Raw genomic sequence first — 19,623 nt, 5'->3', positions numbered from 1 at the left:
GTCTTTGATTACTTAGGGATATTAACGCTTTCCTTGGGTGTAGGTCGACTCCCTTATCCCAGGATTCGAATCCATGAGAGTGTGCTGACCCATGGTCAGTAACGCTTACTAGTACACCAAGTGCAATTACCAGTTTGTATTGTACGGGCAGCGAGTTTTATGCTTGTAAGGCCCTTCTCCTGAACAAAGAGAATGGGAGTCTTGCATGATAACACTACACCAGTGGCGTGTGTGTGTGTGTGTGTGTGTGTGTGTGTGTGTGTGTGTGTGTGTGTGTGTAACTGTCCGTCTGTCTGTCTGTATTTCCCCATATATATATATTTGTGAGTGCTTGTGACCGTGTTTTGTGTGTCAGTATATGCATATGAATATACTTATGTGTCCATTTATATGTCTCCAGCATCGTTCTTTACCAGCGCTCCACAACAACGTAATGTTGACTGCTACCTCAGATATGTCACACAAAGCACATAAAGGAGAAAGATCGCAACTATCTTCCAGGATGGACACATCCTATCTTTTCATACTTGATCGCCGTTACCTCCGTTAGCGAGGTATTGCAAGGAACAGACGAAGGGCACATCTCACGTCTATACAGCTCCCTGTCCACAGCTAGGCCCCACAGACCTTTTCATGGTTTACCCCGGATGCTTCACATGCCTTGGCACAGTCCATTGACAGCACGTCGACCCCAGTATACCACATCGTTTCAGTTTACTCTATCCTGTGCACGCGTTTCTCTCTTGCATGTTCAGGCCCCGATCACTCAAAATCTTTTTCACTCCATCCTTCCACCTCCAATTTGGTCTCCCCGTTTTCCTTGTTCCCTCCACTTCTGACATATATATCCTCTTTGTCAACCTCCCCTTACTCATTCTCTTCATACGTCCAAACCATTTCAGAACACCCTTTTCTGCGCTTTCAACCACACTATTTTTATTACCACTGATCTCTCTTACCCCTCCATTACTGACTCGATAAAACCATCTCACACCACATATTGTCCTCAAACATTTCATTTCCAACACATCCACCCTCCTCCGAACAATCCGATCTATATCCCATGCCTCGCATCTATATAATATTGTTAGAACTACTTCACCTTCAAACATTCCCATTTTTGCCCTTCCAGATAATGCTTTTTCTTTCCACACATTCTTCCATGCTCCCAGAACCTTCGCCCCTCACCCTCCCTATGACTCACTTCCGCTTCCATGGTTACATTCACTGCCATGCCCACTCCCAGATATCAAAAACGCTTCACTTCCTCCAATTTTTCTCCATTCAAACTCACACCCCAACTAACCTGTCCCTCAACCCTGCTAAACTTAATTACCTTGCTTTCATTCACATTTACTCTCAACTTTCTCCTTTCACACACTCTATCAGTTCAGTTACCAACTTCTGCATTTTCTCACTTGGATCTGCCACCAGTGCTGTATCAACAGATCATTAATATACAGTTAAAAGATTTTTCATGTGTTCTTCATTCCCTCATACAGCGCAACAGGTGGCAGAGGCCGCAAGGTCAATACAGTAATCTATTGATGTATTCTGATGACCTGGTTCATAGCCGGGGAGCCGGCGGCTTACTTTGCCTATGGTGTTAGCCTCGTGTTGGAAATCGTGTGTTGGCTGTGTTGAGAGACGAGCAAGGTCTGTTCTGTTTGTGTTGCGAGGCTCGTATTGCCTGTGTTGAGAGCCTTGTGTTGGCTATGTTGGAAACCTTGTGTTGGCAATATTAGGAGGTGGGAGGAACGACCCAGGAGGTAGGAGAGACGACATCCTGGGAGATGGTCGTGTGGTCGTCCGTCCAATAACTGGTGTGGTAATACTACTCCCTGGTGGAGGGATGAAGATGGCTGTAAATAACGGAGGAGTCAAGGAGGAGCAAGACACGTGGAGACTGTGGAAGAGGAAGACAAGGAGGAGGAGAGACAGAGGAAGACAAGGAGGAGGAGAGATAGAGGAAGACAAGGAGGAGGAGAGACAGAGGAAGACAAGAAGGAGGAGAGATAGAGGAAGACAAGGAGGAGGAGAGACAGAGGAAGATAAGGAGGAGGAGAGACAGAGGAAGACAAGGAGGAGGAGAGACAGAGGAAGACAAGGAGGAGGAGAGACAGAGGAAGACAAGGAGGAGGAGAGACAGGAAGACAAGGAGGAGGAGAGACAGGAAGACAAGGAGGAGGAGAGACAGAGGAAGACAAGGAGGAGGAGAGACAGAGGAAGACAAGGAGGAGGAGAGACAGAGGAAGACAAGGAGGAGGAGAGACAGAGGAAGACGAGGAGGAGGAGAGACAGATGAAGACAAGGAGGAGGAGAGACAGAGGAAGACATGGAGGAGGAGAGACAGAGGAAGACAAGGAAGAGGAGAGACAGGAAGACAAGGAGGAGGAGAGACAGAGCAAGACAAGGAGAAGGAGAGACAGAAGAAAAAGAGGAGGAGAGACAGAGAAAGACAAGGAGGAGAGACGGAGGCAGACATGGAAGAGGAGAGACAGAGGAAGACAAGGAGGAGGAGAGACAGAGGAAGACAAGGAAGAGGAGAGACAGGAAGACAAGGAGGAGGAGAGACAGAGTAAGACAAGGAGAGACAGAGCAAGACAAAGACGAGGAAAAATAAAGGAAAACAAGGAGTGATTTTCTCTCTTTTTTTTGGGGGGGGGGGGGAGACAAGGATATGAAGAGAATAAGAAACACAGCAGAGCCCATCCACACCTGCTTGGGATCCCCGCAAGCCACCCATATCTGCTTGGGGCACCCGGAACCAACCCATACCTGTTCACGTCTCTCACATTTTACCTCTCCTTCCCCAGTCCTTCGCCTGACGTGTCTGGGGAGACCTCCTTGTAGATTCTTTCACAATTCCCTTGTGTCTGGGGGTCACTGCCTTCCACCCCTAAGAGCGTAACCATTGACCCTGACCTTTGACCTTACACATCTTTTCTGCAGGTGACTTTTCCACCTTCTCTTGTCGCCTTCCTCCGGGGCCACATTCCCCCAGGCCACCCTCCCCGGGTGGTGGTGCTCACCAGGCCCACCAGTATGAGCTGCTCCGTCCGGCACAATAAGATTAAGGAAACATAACGAAAAATCTTTTATGTCTGCTTTTGCTGGCATAGTGCTCTCTCCTGGTGGCAAACACAGTTAGCGAACCAGAGGGTCGCTTTGTGATCCGGGGGTAAACATGTCTAGCGAACCAGATGGTGGTGATATGGCGGCAGACATGACTAGCGAACCAGAGGGTCGCCAGGTGGTCCCCTCGGGATCTGGCACTCCCCTTGGGGGACCTGTTACTTTCCATGGGGAGCCTAGCATCCCTCCTCGGGGTCTGGCACCAGCGGCTGACACTGCTGGAGGCGCCGGCTGCAACACACCCCAAGAGACTTCCACGATTGTGGCTCAGCTGCCTGGATGACAGTCACTCTGCCGTCTTATCCGGATTGGTGGTGGGAGCCGTCCGGATGACAGGGACAGTTGTTCCCTTATCCGGAATGGTTTAGAAGGCCATCCGGATAACAAGGAGGGTTGCTCTCTTATCCGGGACTGTTTAGTCGAGCTAGTGTGTGATCCCCAATTTATGGTATTTGTCGACCAGCCTTATGGTCGAGATGGTGGATCCTGAGGCTGTGGTGTGACACACTCTTCCCTCCAGCTGCCTGGTGAGATAAGCTGGGTCAGTATTACAGCGTTGATACCCCACAAGTCAGTCGTCCTGGGGAGGACGAGGCATTATCATTACTGGGGTCTCGCTCTCCGTCACTGGGGATTTTTAATGTGGTGTCTCCCACCTGGATCCCCCAGCCACATGTAGTGAGGGGTTGACCAGCAAGGCAAAGATCATCTAGACTTGGGTTGCCGTGTTATCACAGCGTCGAACGGTGTTCAGTACCCCGGTATGTTACTGACATGATCTTCAGTTGTTTCATTATTTCAGAATGTCTGAGGGATGGATCGTGTTGTGGCTCAGCGACTGTTGGATGTTGCTATCCACCAGAGCTATCCACAACATTCAGGCTGGAAGGTTCAGGCTGAGGCCAGGTTGTGTACAGACATCCCCCACGTAGCGACGGATAGCACAGCAACATCATGCAAAGCCACACATGATGAGCCCTTCTGGTATCATCACCTTAAACACAACGATATAACCCCTTTAGGTCGAGAAGGTTCGATCCTCGAGCACGACGGCACGACCTTCGAGCACGACGATATATAACCGTTAAGATCGATGATATGATCCATCACCACGATGATATGATCCTTCAGTAAGACGGTGCGATCTTTGAGTACGACTTTACGACGTTTGGGTATAATGGCTTGGCTGTCGACCTGACCCATATTAGATCAAGTCTGAGGACAGGCCATCGTATCCGATGGTTGCACCGTTATATTCAAGGGTCGTACCGCTGTGCTCAAGGGTTATACCGACGGGCTTTTAAAGGTCGTGCCGTCACGGTCAGGGATCGTATCGTCGTCCTTAAACGCCGTGCCGTCTTGCTTATCGATCATCAGGTCGTCCTGAAGGTCGTAGCACCGTGTTCCAAGGGTCGTGTGATCGCTCGGTAACGAAGCAGCCAGCATCATTCCCTCCCATGAGAGAGAGAGTGGGAGTTCAGTGAGCGTATTGGTGGCAGGTTCGCATGAGAAACCGAAGATAATGTGATTAATGTTAATTAACTTGTTACTGGCACAGCCTGGCCGGGACGTACTGGGTCCCTTGGGATCACCACCACGGGCCCTCTCCCGGCCTGGGCAGCCACACCAGGGAACTACAACACCAGCGCTGATGCTGGGGACCGATCCGTAGGTCTAACTCAGATGACAGACACGAAAATGAAAGACAACGTATATGATAAAACGAAGATCCAAAGGAAAATAATCATTGAGAAATCTAATTCAAGATTATTACTCAGAGAGATGAGATATATATATATATATATCTGTTGGGGATGAGAGAGCTTGGGAAGTGAGTCAGTTGTTGTTCGCTGATGATACAGCGCTGGTGGCGGATTCATGTGAGAAACTGCAGAAGCTGGTGACGGAGTTTGGTAAAGTGTGTGGAAGAAGAAAGTTAAGAGTAAATGTCAATAAGAGCAAGGTTATTAGGTACAGTAGGGTTGAGGGTCAAGTCAATTGGGAGGTGAGTTTGAATGGTGAGAGGCTGGAGGAAGTGAAGTGTTTTAGATATCTGGGAGTGGATCTGTCAGCGGATGGAACCATGGAAGCGGAAGTGGATCATAGGGTGGGGGAGGGGCGAAAATTTTGGGAGCCTTGAAAAATGTGTGGAAGTCGAGAACATTATCCCGGAAAGCAAAAATGGGTATGTTTGAAGGAATAGTAGTTCCAACAATGTTGTATGGTTGCGAGGCGTGGGCTATGGATAGAGTTGTGCGTAGGAGGATGGATGTGCTGGAAATGAGATGTTTGAGGACAATGTGTGGTGTGAGGTGGTTTGATCGAGTAAGTAACGTAAGGGTAAGAGAGATGTGTGGAAATAAAAAGAGCGTGGTTGAGAGAGCAGAAGAGGGTGTTTTGAAATGGTTTGGGCACATGGAGAGAATGAGTGAGGAAAGATTGACCAAGAGGATATATGTGTCGGAGGTGGAGGGAAGGAGGAGAAGAGGGAGACCAAATTGGAGGTGGAAAGATGGAGTGAAAAGGATTTTGTGTGATCGGGGCCTGAACATGCAGGAGGGTGAAAGGAGGGCAAGGAATAGAGTGAATTGGAGCGATGTGGTATACAGGGGTTGACGTGCTGTCAGTGGATTGAATCAAGGCATGTGAAGCGTCTGGGGTAAACCATGGAAAGCTGTGTAGGTATGTATATTTGCGTGTGTGGACGTGTGTATGTACATGTGTATGGGGGGGGTTGGGCCATTTCTTTCGTCTGTTTCCTTGCGCTACCTCGCAAAATATATATATATATATATATATATATATATATATATATATATATATATATATATATATATATATATATATATATATCAAAACGAAGGTGAAATTTTGATTACATTAATATATCCAAGCCACATTTTCAATAGGAATCTTTCGAGAAAGCCAGTATGTTCTTCACAGATAAAGGTGACACCTGTGATGGTACATTTGTTAACTTTGTGGCCTGAAGGAAGATGGAGCGGGTCGTCCAGTAAATAAGTGAGTGGCTCGTACATAACTCTCCAGGTCAATGTTTCAAGAGGGGGTCGAACGAGTCGCCATCACAACTTCCGATACTGCCTGAACCTTTGCAGTATTGAGTGGTTCATAACGCTCCGAACACAAGGGTCGACCTCACACACACAGACACGCACGCACACACACAGACACGCACGCACACACACACACACACACACACACACACACACACACACACACACACACACTAGCAGTTCTTTACGATATTTCGAGGCATCTGAAGCCGTGCTACACCCAGGGCGTCTGGGGACGCTCCCGCCTCACAGCATTTGTGGCGAGGATGAGGAGTTATGCTGCCCGTGTTGAGAGAGAGAGAGAGAGAGAGAGAGAGAGAGAGAGAGAGAGAGAGAGAGAGAGAGTTAGGGGATGGGGATGGAGGGCGGGTGTGCAAGGGAAGCCAAGCCTTGAGATATGTTTTCTTATTATCTCAGGATTTCCTGTGGTATGACTTGAAATCCACAGGCTTAAGACTTTCACTGTAGTATGTGTGTGTGTGTGTGTGTGTGTGTGTGTGTGTGTGTGTGTGTGTGTGTGTGTGTGTGTCTGTGTGTGTGTGTGTTATCGTTTATACAGATGCGGACTGCTAGGTATGTTTGTTGCCTGATCTCTGTTTTGGCCGTATATACACCATGTGCTTTAAGAAGTTATCAGTAGGAGGTCAGTATTATGTGGACCTCTCCCATGTGGACCACCTCGTCTTCCTCAGTGATGATGAACATGATCGTCAGGGGATGATAATGATGGTGACCCTAGATGTCTCTAACCCACCCATAAGGCCAGAGTAACACGCTACTCCCACGTACCGCCGACCATCAGGCAATATTCTAGCACACTAACCAGATTGTGTTTAATTACCCGTGATAAGAGAGGCAATTATGCCTTTTTATCATTCGCACCGCCACGGTCATTAGTAGGCACGTAACAGATCGTCGGCAATTAAGTAATTTCCTAACCACCTCTGAATTACAGCACTGAAGTATAACTCTGAGGTAACATTCAAGTAATATACAATTATATACCCTCCGTGGTGCACTGGTTAATGGATCAGGGTACGAATCTGCGTGGCGCCGAGTTCGAATCTAGGTTCGGGTTGCCTGCTCACTTGTTCATTCTCTCCCCGGGGGATAGTTTGATAAATGGCTACCCGGAGTATAGCGGTCGGATAAATTGCATTCTCTCACGGCTCGAGCCCCCGTGGTTTGGGTGCTGGACCAGGCGGGGTGAAGACCAGGGATGAAGGGAAGGTGTGGATGACGTGCTCGTACCCAGCCTGGCCTCGTAATATATAGGTCAACCTCAGGTGATTATCCTGCTGACTACATCGGGCCTCAATGTTATCTTGATGTATGTAGATGTATCGTTCTGTCCAGCTGGCATATGTGTCGTTTTACAATGTCTGCTGTTATTACCATGTGACCCATAATTTGCCTGTTAGTACTTCCAGCCTCCCACTGGTGAGCCTACCCCTTGTGAACCTCCCCTGTTAAGCCTCTGACTACCAAGTAACTGTCACAAGATTTAATTGCCTTTTACATATCCTCTCTTGCCAAGTGACCTTTGATTATATTGCATGTAACTTCTGACTACCTCCAGCTGACCTTAATCCTAATTGACCTTTCCTGGTCCTACAGGTGGCATCTCTGCTCTAGTTTTCTACGAGTGATCTATGTTTATATGGGTAGGAGTTATGTATGGCTTCTAAATGACCTCTGGTCCCCTTCCAATGACCTAACTACCCTCAAAACGATGCTCAACTCTCCATAGTTGATCTCCAGGTTAACCCCACATGACCTGTGACCTGCCCTGCGCGTGACCTCCAAGCACCCGTTAACAACCCTAATAACTCAAATAACCCTTGACATGATCTCCACTTGACCTCATATTACCCAAGAAATGACCTTCAACTACCCCAGACCTTGGCCATGATCGTGGGTGGCCCAGTAACTCAGTCCACCTGAACAATGGCCCACATTATCCAGCGGGCCATCATGGCCTCGCCTCCAAAGACTTGGTCCTTGTGCTCGAAGACTCATGACCCACTACAATCAGAAGCAGAGACGCAGTCTGTGTGATCACAACCACGCCACCTCCACCTCTCCCCTCTTGGTTGTTATGGTTAACCGCTTGCTTGTAGGCGACTCTTGGTGATGAGTCGTGGTTGTCTGTGGTTGATGGTAACTTGTGATGAGTCGTGGTTGTCTGTGGCTGGTGGTGACGTGTGATGAGTCGTGGTTGTCTGTGGTTGATGGTAACTTGTGATGAGTCGTGGTTGTCTGTGGCTGGTGGTGACGTGTGGTGAGTCGTGGTTGTCTGTGGTTGATGGTAACTTGTGATGAGTCGTGGTTGTCTGTGGCTGGTGGTGACGTGTGGTGAGTCGTGGTTGTCTGTGGTTGATGGTAACTTGTGATGAGTCGTGGTTGTCTGTGGTTGGTGGTGACGTGTGGTGAGTCGTGGTTGTCTGTGGTTGTTGGTGACGTGTGGTGGAGATGTGATTGTCTTTGGTTGTTTACGGCCGCCACAACAGGTCGCGGGGGAACGATCTAATTAAGTGTGACAGTTGGACTAATTAGGTAACGTAAGTTGTCTCGTTCTCCTTCACCCTCTTCCTCCCGCCCTCCCAGTTTACGCCCTTTACACCCAGTCTTGAACGCCATTGTGTATCCTGATCAATACATTCTGCTAGATCTTCAACTGATTTATTCGGTCGTCGCTAAATATTCTTGTATGATGCAGGTGCCTTGTGGGTCGTGGAGAGGAAATAATGTTGGATGTGAGGTGCGAAATGTTGGGTTGCGGTCGTGAAAGTTAAGTGTGGTGTGGACTCGAAAAGTGCGAAAGTTTTATTGTAAAATCCGAATATTGATTGTAAAGTGAGAATGGAGAATGTGAATGTGGAGTGTTAAGGTGCGAACGTTGAGAGTAATGGTGCGTGTAAAGTGCGAAAGTTTAGTGTGATTATGAATGGGAAGTGCGAATGTGGAGTGTAAGGTACGATTAACAAGGGTCAGTTGAAATGAAGGTAATATGTACAGGGGAGAGTTTGGATGTCGGGCTGGCTTATGTAAAGGAGAGTAGAGGTGAGAGTGGATACTGGTGAGAGCGGGAGTGAGCTGGTGAGAGCGGGAGTGTGCTGGTGAGAGCGGGAGGGTGACGAAGTCCGTGGTGATGGTCTAGCGAGAGAGGGCCAGTCAGGACCCCCCTTCCCCATTGTTCAAATCTACTTAACAGCTGTGCCGGCCTAGAGGATTCCCTCCTGCTGTATATAAACGGAAACAGATACATCTGTTTTAATAAGGATTAACGGTAAGTCTTCCTGTGCCCCGGTGAATCATGATTCTAAGGTAGGCACGTGACTGTGCCACTGGATGTGAGTAATGACTAAAGATACAGGTAACGGTAGATGGTGGGCACCTGAGCAACACACGACCTCGCTCAGGTGGGGAGAGGGACTGAAGCCTGGGTTAAGAGACGCGTGACCATTGACCTAGATTTGTATTGACCTTTATTCACTGACCTCTATGTCATTAGGGTGTCATCGAATCCTCAGGTCAACACGGGTCATTCCACTGTTATCTCAGTGCTTCGCTGTCTGGAGGATTTATCGAGTCGGGTCGACGCTGAGAAAACTGGTCCAGTGTTTCAGGATGACTCCTCTGGTCACCCCTGGTTCTGTATCGCCCTGAAGGATGCTGCAGGACTGTGGCTAGAAGCCCTGGGGATTGTGGCGGGTGCCCAGACATCTGTAGCTTCTTCCTCACGTGTACAGCAGAGACCAGAGGGCCTAAACCATTACATGATTCTCCCAGTCAGTAAATACTCGCCCGTGTGGCGATGGTCCGCGTGAAGGTTTTAGTAGGATTACTCGGAAGCTTTCGTTCCTCCCCTTCCTTAATTCCTGGTCAAGGATCCATATACACGTCAGGGTTGAGGAGGGAGAGGTTTGGAAAGATTTGATTTGTTTACGTTTGAGCCATGGCCGCTGACAGGGGTGTCACATCCTCTCCGGAGATTGCATCTGTGATGCCACGATATTGGTTTTTCATCAGGGAAAAATTCCATTCTGTGTTGCCTTCCCGTCTCGTCGAGGTGTAACGTCAATTCTTACGGTAGACTGTGGTTGCCCGACCTTGGGTTAGTGTCAACGAAAACTCTCAGCTTACTGATCTTGTCCTCTTGTGGTCTACACAGACTCATCCATGTCCCGCTTGCTTCGTTTGTGGCTTCGCCTTACTCGAACCGTTACACATGGGGACGGAGCTAAATGTGTGTAGCTGTTTTCAACTCATTATATACTCGATGGATAAGTCGGCTGATCCCTGATAGTTTATAACATTAAGAAGTTCCAATTCTATACATCATTCTTTCATAGATCATCTGAACTCACGATCATAAGGAGTCATCTGTGCTCTGAGTTCCACCGCTCTTGTGAAAGCAGGTCAAGAGGATAAAGCAAAGCCTATATAGGTCACAGAGGTCAGTGTCCACACGGGTCATAGAGGTCAGAGTCCATACAGGTTACACAGGCCTCAGACGCTGCAGGTTACGCCGGGATCCCTCAGGTCACATTAGGTGAAAGCCAGGTCTGTGGACCTGCCGGTGTATATCACATGAAGGTCACATGTGATGCCGGTAAAAGCTGTCTACCCCGAGATATGACTCAGACTCAGCTACGAAAGACTCACAAGACGGTGATGGTTGGCTCACAATACTCATACGAGACTGTGTTCTAAAGTAATGATGAATTACTCAGATATCTTGAGAAAGAAGGATTACTGTTTCATGATTCCAGAAGTTACAACACAAGTGGTGTACACCATGGCAGAAAGTAATCTACAGGAGAGATACGCGAGAATAACTCCTTAACTCTTAGCCACATGTAAAGCTTAACTTCATTAAGAAGACCCGTGGCGAGGGAATAACTTTCTAAGCTTGAGGAAGAAAGAAGATGATAAATGCCTAAGTTATGTCCACAAATAAAGCTCAGCTTGGGTTAGAAAGCGGGCCCTCTGGTTGCCTTCATCAGTGAGGAAGAGGACCCGCTGGTTGCCAGCTTGAGTAAGGAAGAGGTACCCGTAGGGGTTGCCTACTCACAGAACATGGCGATGATGGCTGAGCGGTAGGTGATGTTGGCAGCGGTGTGGGTGTGGTCAGAGTCCGTCACTGTGGTCAGACGGCACGCCAGGTGGGCGCCCCTGAGCCCCTGTTCTACGCCCACGATCTGCAGCTGGTTCACCACCACGCCCTCGCCCGCCGACGCCCACGTGGAGTCGAGTTCCCGCCCTTCCAGCAGCCAGATCAGGCTGACCACACTCATCGACCCTGTGTGGGGAGGGACTCCTGCTGTAGGCGCCGTAGAAGAACACGGGATCACATGCAGAATGAGAAAGAAAATAGAAAAGAAAACGAGTGAAGAAAAATATCAGAACAAAAGAGAAAAATCAATAAAGTTCGTGAAAGAGGAATTACAAAACAATCCAAGAGGAAATAGATTTAAAAGAAGTGATTTTCGAAGGCTTTTGAAGGTGAAATAACACCATATTCAGTTTGGTTATGTGTCTCTTCACAGACAAGAAGCAGATCGTGATACAGGTGAGTAACGTGATACCAACGCCATCTATGATGCAGTTTCTCACATACGCCTCAACTCCAACTAGCAAAAGTTGCCTCAGAAAGTTTTATATTCTGAAAAGTTCAGCTTTACTGTGATGTGAATAATCCAATGTAGAGACAGTTGGACTGAGAACTAAGATGGGAGGGTTTTTAAATTATAATGTCTTAGGATGTTGTCAGTGTGTGTGTGTGTGTGTGTGTGTGTGTGTGTGTGTGTCAGGTAGGTGAGTGTGAGGTGAGGCAGGACTTACCGTGTGAGGCGTGGCAGGTGAGCGTGAGGTTGTCCCCCTCCGCCAGGGGCTCCAGCCTCTCCCTGACCACCTTCCCCGACGCGTCCTGCAACGTCACGCCTTCCACCGCCTCTGTTAGGGTCATACACAAGTCAGGTCACGACCCCTCATGTTGTACAACGCAAGAGAAAGCTTGACCAACTCTCTCTCTCTCTCTCTCTCTCTCTCTCTCTCTCTCTCTCTCTATCTATCTATCTCTATCTATCTATCTATCTATCTATCTCTATCTATCTATCTATCTATATATATATATGTATATATATATATATATATATATATATATATATATATATATATATATATATATATATATATATATATATATATATATATATATATGCTGAGCTCTTACCTATATATGACATACATATGCTTTATATGCTTTATATAGTTTTGCTGGAATGGAATTTATTATGGACTGTTAAATTTGATTGTCTAGTTTCAATTCTGTTTCATAAAGTAATGATAAAAATTGTTTTATGTGTATTTGAAAAATATAAACTACGCTGAAAAGTAATGAAATTAATGTTCAATTTTACACACACACACACACACACACACACACACACACACACACACACACACACACACACATATACGCACACACACAGTACTAAGGCCAGTACATTTCCTGATTCATGCAATCGATTTCCCAGACGTGGTAGATTATTGCCTAAATATGTTTGCTTGACAGTATGAAGGAAGTGCAAAGCAACAGCGACTGGGAAAAATGATGCAAAGATCCTGGACAGGGTGCAACAGTGGTGGGACTAATGGCTTGTGAAATTTGATGCTGGTAAATGTAAGGTCAGGTGGATGAAATTGGGTTTAGAAACGTTGGACGGCGAGGGTACCGTAATGTGGGAGGTACAGTGTTATGAGAGGGAGGAAGGGGTTAACATCACGCCGAAGATCACTTGAGAAGGACGTGAGGGAGGTACATGTATTATGGTGTGTCAAAATTGCGTTTCTAAACAATTGAGAGATATTCCAGGAGACATAAAGACGTACTACATTACTCTGAGTTGGAGTATACCGCACCAGTCCTGGTCCCCCTTACCTGAAGGACCACATTGAATTGCTGGAGAGGGTCTAAAGGAATGCGACAAGAACAACACCAAAATAGAATGGACAGAGCTACGAAGAGAAGAGGGAGGCCCTCAGTCTGTCCACTACGGAAGAAAAGAATAAGAGAAGACAATGTGATTGTTATCCCTGGGGATAGGGGAGAAAGAATACTTCCCACGTATTCCCTGTGTGTCGTAGAAGGCGACTAAAAGGGGAGAGAGCGGGGGGCTGGAAATCCTCCCCTCTTTTCTTTTTTTTTAATTTTCCAAAAAAAGGAACAGAGAAGGGGGCCAGGTGAGGATGTTCCCTCAGAGGCCCAGTCCTCTGTTCTTAACGCTACCTTGCTGATGCGGGAAATGGCGAATAGTTTGAAAAAAAAAAAAAAAAAATGTGATTGTATATAGATTTCTGAGAGGCCATGACGACGTTATCACAGAACATTGGTGTGATACCAGGAGAGCCCAGAACAAGACGACACAGCTGGAAGTTAGGCAAGAGTTGTGGACAGAGGGATGTGAGGAAGCGCTGCTTCGCCAACAGTTATGGATTCGTGGAACAGGCTCAGCCATTGGGGAAGTCAGTACGATTACCATTTGAGAATTCAACATATAATATGACATGAACACAAGGGTCATAGTCGGGGCTGTGCGGATGTGAGGGATCCCTTGTATTGTAACACACTCGGGTCCCTCAGCCCCGACACCCTCCTGCCCTTCCCTGCCTCGCCACACACTCACCAGGCACGAGGAGGAGGAGCCGCTGCGTCCAGGTGGGCGAGAGCCGGAAATGAACACGGCACCTGTACTCGGCGTGGTCGTCTTCCCTCACACCCCGGATTACGAGGGTCGTCCCTCCCGACTCCAGGAACCGTCGCTCCTTGGACTCCTCGCCGCTGCTGTGGCCCAGGCTGCTGATGCTGTTGCTGCTGACGGTGGTGGTGGTAGCGTTAGTGTCGAGCGTGGCTCGCGTGTCGTAGCTGTGGGAGAGACGAAGAACCTGGCTTTATTATGTGTGTGGTAGTGATAGCTCTCTCTCTCTCTCTCTCTCTCTCTCTCTCTCTCTCTCTCTCTCTCTCTCTCTCTCTCTCTCTCTCTCTCTCTCTCTCTCTCTCTCTCTCTCTTTCTCTCTCTCTCTCTCTCTCTCTCTTACACACACACACACGACCATGTTATTGCCCCCACAAACTCCAGTTCCTAAGGGAGGTACCATTAATAAGCAACTTTGGAGACCCATTAATTGTAGAAGTGATCACCAGACTAATTAGTTGTTCAGAGAACCTGGCACAGCTGTATAGCCTTCAATCTCTCTCCGGCAGGGATCATCATACACACACATACTGACAATGTACGATAGTTTGGAAAGTACTAATACGTGTGGGAATCATACTTGGTCATTCTGTAATGCCGTGTGAAATGATTTAACGAATGAATTCAGGTTATGGATGTTAATGTAAGTTAGAACTGTCTGTAAAGGAAAGTAACTTATCCCTTTCTGCTGTTCTCTTATAACGTACTGACGGATTATGTTTACGCTATGTAAAGACATGTTGGAATTTCATAATCGCAGATTTAGCATCGTCTCTAATGAAACAAGTAACTAAGAAAATAATGATATATGGAAATAATACATTCTTTCAATTAAGAATCGCGAATTAGATCATCATTTTAACTCGTAGTCATCAACACATTTGAGTCAAATATTCCATAGTCTGCGAGTCAGTAACTTTATACAATAGACCAGGAAGACTAAAGGATTTCCCAGTAGGGTAGACGTAACTTAGTTATATTTGACGCTTCCAAACCCAATTTACTCCCATTACTTTACAACCCCCCCCCCCTCACAATTTACTCCCATTACTTTACAAAACCCTCCTCACAATTTACTCCCTGTTGTAATGAATGGGTCATTCCACCTCTCAGCAGACTAAATATGTTTGGTATCACCGTGATACCTAACCTCTCTGGATAATCTCACCTTACATACAGAGACAAATTTGTTTCTTAGAAAGTGGGGTTCCTGTGTAGGTGGGGATTCTATTCTGAGAAAGTATTAATATGTTCTCGAGAGGAGTCCTTCTCCCACATCTAGGGAGGTTTTACCTTACATGGGAATCCGTCTTATCAACTCTCCCAAGATGATCATATAACTCAACTCAGCTGCCCTCCGCCGCAGTGTTGGTTCTCTTTCCATATCCCACAGATATCACTCCGGTTGATTTTCCTGAGAAGTGGCTGCTTGTGTGTGCCCCACCATTACCTAGACCACTTTTTACTCGGCCACTGCGTCCTATGATTGGTTACTGTGCAGCCGTTGACAGTTCTAGTGTGGGTCGTTACAATGTCTGTTTCCTCCCTTACACCGGCCAGCGTTTGAACCCTTGTCTTCATCTGTCTTTTCTAACAGCTTCGACCTGACCCTTTCCCCACGTCACTAAACTCTGTGATTCTTTAACTCATCTTTCTCCCAACACTTCGACCTGATGCTTCTTAAAAATCAGGTTTAGCTCCTCCATAAAAACCATTAAATGATTTTCCTTCCTCTCCTCTTACATTAATCTCTTTAGTCCATTTTTAATGGGTTTTTAAAGGCCCATCGTCGATAAGGAATTTTGTCTGTTACTGGAACATCCAACACAACGAAAGAAAAAAATAGAATCGTGAAATATCCGTAAGTCTCATGTTTTACAGTAAATGAGAACTGTAGTGAACTGTATTTCAGCTGTAACTCCCCGGCTCCCAGCACAAGCCGGCCGTCTTTGTTGCGAGTAATTTGAAACATTATTTTGAACGAGTTTATGAGACACTGGTATTCATTACACCGCCTCCAGCGAGCATATCTGGCAGTTAGGTTATCATCTGCCTTTTCTCCCAAGACTTATGATCTGAGCCTCCCGGGAAAGACCAATAGTAGCAGCTTCCGGCGTTGATATTTTTTTTCTTTTTTCATATTTCTGGGAGGATTCATACACACAGCGGGAGGATTGCAGGCGAGGCTTTTACTAGTGAAACAGTTTCGAGACATTGTGAGGAGAAGGTACGAGACCCCAGTGTGAATATGGCCTCTGGTGAAGGATACATTGATGTCTTCTGACGTCCGTGGCTACAGGTATACATCATTCATTCATCTTTCTTTACGTGTCACAACTGCCTCAGTTTACTCCTTCATGCCCTGCGTTTCTTATCGTCATTCCTCGGTTTGTCTCGTTGATCGTCGTGTGAAGTATGTCTCCGTCTGAAGGAGGAGGAAGAATGGAATGCACGATCAAGGTCCAGCGCGAGACACACCAGCAGCCTTGGCTCGTGCCTTCCAGGTAGTCCTGGACTACATGTGGCACACCAGCTGTGTTGGGTTCGGTATATGGTGGACTACGACAGGACTCTCGATTCCACGTGCCAGGGTTCGATCCTGGGAGACAGACAGACATGGTCGCCTGTGTCCCAGCGTCCGCTCTCCTTAGGTAGACATCTCCCCCCGCGCCCTCAGGGAGGTGCCACAGAGTGCCGAACGGCGTCAATGTTCTTGTGTTTAATGGTTTAGATTGGGTTTAACTGACTCGTGTCAGTCAGCGCCCTCAACCAGTCCCGCGTGGACTAATACAGTGGCCGCTTCTCTCTCTCTCTCTCTCTCTCTCTCTCTCTCTCTCTCTCTCTCTCTCTCTCTCTCTCTCTCTCTCTCTCTCTCTCTTTGAAATCGAAAGCTCTAGCTATGCGTGAATGAAATTTACATGTTGAATACCCGGGTTTAATACCTTATCGTATAACCTGGGTACGATCATTATCTGGGTTTAATGTTAAACCTGGTATTAACATCTGCGGTTAATCCGAAATGTTATGACTGGAATGGTTTGATGTGTTGTTGGTTCTGCCATGTGAGTTGTTATTCTGGAAAAAGTTCAGGTGACAGATATTTTCGTGTAGAGCCATGTGTTACTCTGTTGTAGCACAATACGGTATCTTATATTGATGAAAACAAGAAGGAAGAATTGCTTAGACGCTGACGTGAAGCCGTTCACTAAGGCTGGAAAACAAGCATGAAGAATGACACGAGCAGGTGTGCTGAGGACCAGGACCTACCTCAGCAACATGACGGATTCTCTGTCGTTCACGCTGGGACACTAAGCCTTCCAGAGTGACTCTAGCTCCTTACGTTCAGACGTGTGACCGTATATACAACACCTACGTTCAGACGTGTAACCGTATACAACACCTACGTTCAGACGTGTAAACGTATACAACACCTACGTTCAGACGTGTAAACGTATACAACACCTACGTTCAGACGTGTAAACCGTATACAACACCTACGTTCAGACGTGTAACCGTATACAACACCTACGTTCAGACGTGTGACCGTATACAACACCTACGTTCAGACGTGTGACCATGTACATCACTTTCAGAAGTCCTTCTCGTGGGAGAAGCTTTAACTCAGGGATAGAGGCTGGTGCTGTGCCATGTCTTCCCCTTCATACCGAGTGCATGTCTCCCCTGACACCCCAGACATGACCCGAGAGCCCACCCCAGCTTCCCGTAGGGAGGAAGGTAGTCCCCTGGGGCGAGGGAATGGCTCTCCAATATTACCTGAGGACTCTTGAGGAAAATATGTGAAAGGCTTGATGCAGCTGGAGGGACTTGGATCCTGTGTCCTGGGTGAAGGATACCGTCCTGGAGTGAAGGGCGTGGTGTTTTGAGGGGAAGGAAGAGGGGTGTGTCCTGGGGCGAGGGGAACGAATATCTCCAGCAGTAGGTGTGTGTGTGTGTGTGTGTGTGTGTGTGTGTGTGTGTGTGTGTGTAGGACTTCTCACATGAGAGTTTGACCGCCATTTGGACGATGGTGTTGTTGAGGACGATGGTGACCTTGAGGTAGTTACGGTCATGAAGGAAAAACGAGTTAGAAACACGAAAAAAGACAATGTAAACAAAACTACTCCAAGGACTAACTTGATGAAAACAAAAGATGATGTGTAGGTGGGTGTTGTGTTGAAGGTAATGATGCTCCTATATTATCATTATTATTATTATTATTGTTATTATTAGTATTATTATTATTATTATTATCATTGTTATCATGACCTCTAACTAGTACTACTACTACTACTACTATAACTAGCAGCAGTAGAAGTAGGATCGGGCACAGAACATGAATTCTATAACTCATAATGTGGCAACGCTCCCCTCCCCCACTCGCTGCGCACCATCACTGACAAAGAAAAGTTTGAGAGAGACAGAGCCCCCTTGCCCCCCCTCCCCCCTCCCACCACGATGACCCCCTCCCTTCCCCCTCCCTCCCCCCTTCCCCAATCACCTCCTTCCCATGATCCTCAAACTTTCTGAGTCATTGTGTGAGAGTAGCAGCAGTGATGAGAGGGAGAGTGTGAGCAGTGGTGAGAACTACTTTGCTGTTGGTGCGTGACTGCCTCGTGTCCGTGATGGCTTTGTGTCCGTGACGTCCCTAGTGGCCTTGGTGTACGTGGTGGACCATGATACGTACCACGTTCAGATGATCATCAAATACCAAATATTGTTGTACTGTTGCAGCTTCACAGTTCGTCTATAACAATTAATCTTCGACAGTGTTGACGTAACCCCTTGTCCTTAGCGTAGGTAAAGTGTCTCTGTGACCTTCATACACTGGAGAACTTTGCTGACATACTCTTCAGACTTAAAGTTATGTGATGGACAATGAAAGTCAGTTAGTCTTCATCAACGCAATAGCCCCAGATTTTCAAAACTGATGGACATTTTGGAGAAGCGGGAGTCTCTGTGTTTTATTTCCATCTATATATACACAAATATACCATACAAAGGGAAGCAAAGTATATCTTATTTTGCTTGGACGGTCTACCGGGAGGCAGCACCCAAACTAGCGGTAAAATTATTCCGTTAAGTTATTGGTCTTCTATAATTGGCTGCCAATTTATGGTGAGGCAATTTTGGAATAGCTACCCCTGTTGCCTTGGGAGACCTTATCTTAATAATTGGCCGGGAGAGATCTGAAGCCATTTACCCGTGAGGGAGATGGGATTCGAACCCTCGGCTTCAGGATCAATCACATCCACAAGTCATCCTGCCTCGACTACAATGGCTTAATTATGTTTTTTATGTATTGATATTATGGGTAATTACTTAGAGAGGTAATTACATTCCTCATGAAATATTGATGTGCTGAAGATGTTAAGAAATAAATTTTTACATGAATCAGCTTTTGAATATATATATATATATATATATATATATATATATATATATATATATATATATATATATATATATATATATATAAAGAAACTTGAAGTATACACATTATCTCTCGAAATCAATCTATTTCGTATAACTAAATAACTTGTGTGGATTTATGAAGTGGCTGCACAGTGTCTGTGTGATATAAAACCTATGTTGTCACTGCTGCAGTGAAGGAGAACCACCTCCTTTACTCTGCTACAGTAAAAGTAAACTGTCTC

General features: G+C 46.6%; 1 protein-coding gene across 1 annotated transcript in view; it reads right to left on the bottom strand.

The window, feature by feature from the left end:
* The window catches only part of LOC139747062 (uncharacterized), a 146,319-nt gene that overhangs the window by 23,359 nt on the left and 103,337 nt on the right, over positions 1 to 19,623 (bottom strand). Inside the window, exons 5-7 of the mRNA XM_071658848.1 lie at positions 13,901 to 14,139; positions 12,057 to 12,167; positions 11,287 to 11,514 (exon numbers count right to left, since the gene is read on the bottom strand). Coding sequence (XP_071514949.1) covers positions 11,287 to 11,514; positions 12,057 to 12,167; positions 13,901 to 14,139 — 578 coding nt within the window. The remainder of the gene's footprint in view (positions 1 to 11,286; positions 11,515 to 12,056; positions 12,168 to 13,900; positions 14,140 to 19,623) is intronic.

This window comes from Panulirus ornatus, chromosome 67 (assembly GCF_036320965.1).
Source record: "Panulirus ornatus isolate Po-2019 chromosome 67, ASM3632096v1, whole genome shotgun sequence".
In the NCBI taxonomy this organism is placed as follows: Eukaryota; Metazoa; Arthropoda; class Malacostraca; order Decapoda; family Palinuridae; genus Panulirus; species Panulirus ornatus.
The sequence above is the reverse complement of the archived record's forward strand: the minus strand, read 5'-3'. Positions and strand labels throughout refer to the sequence as shown.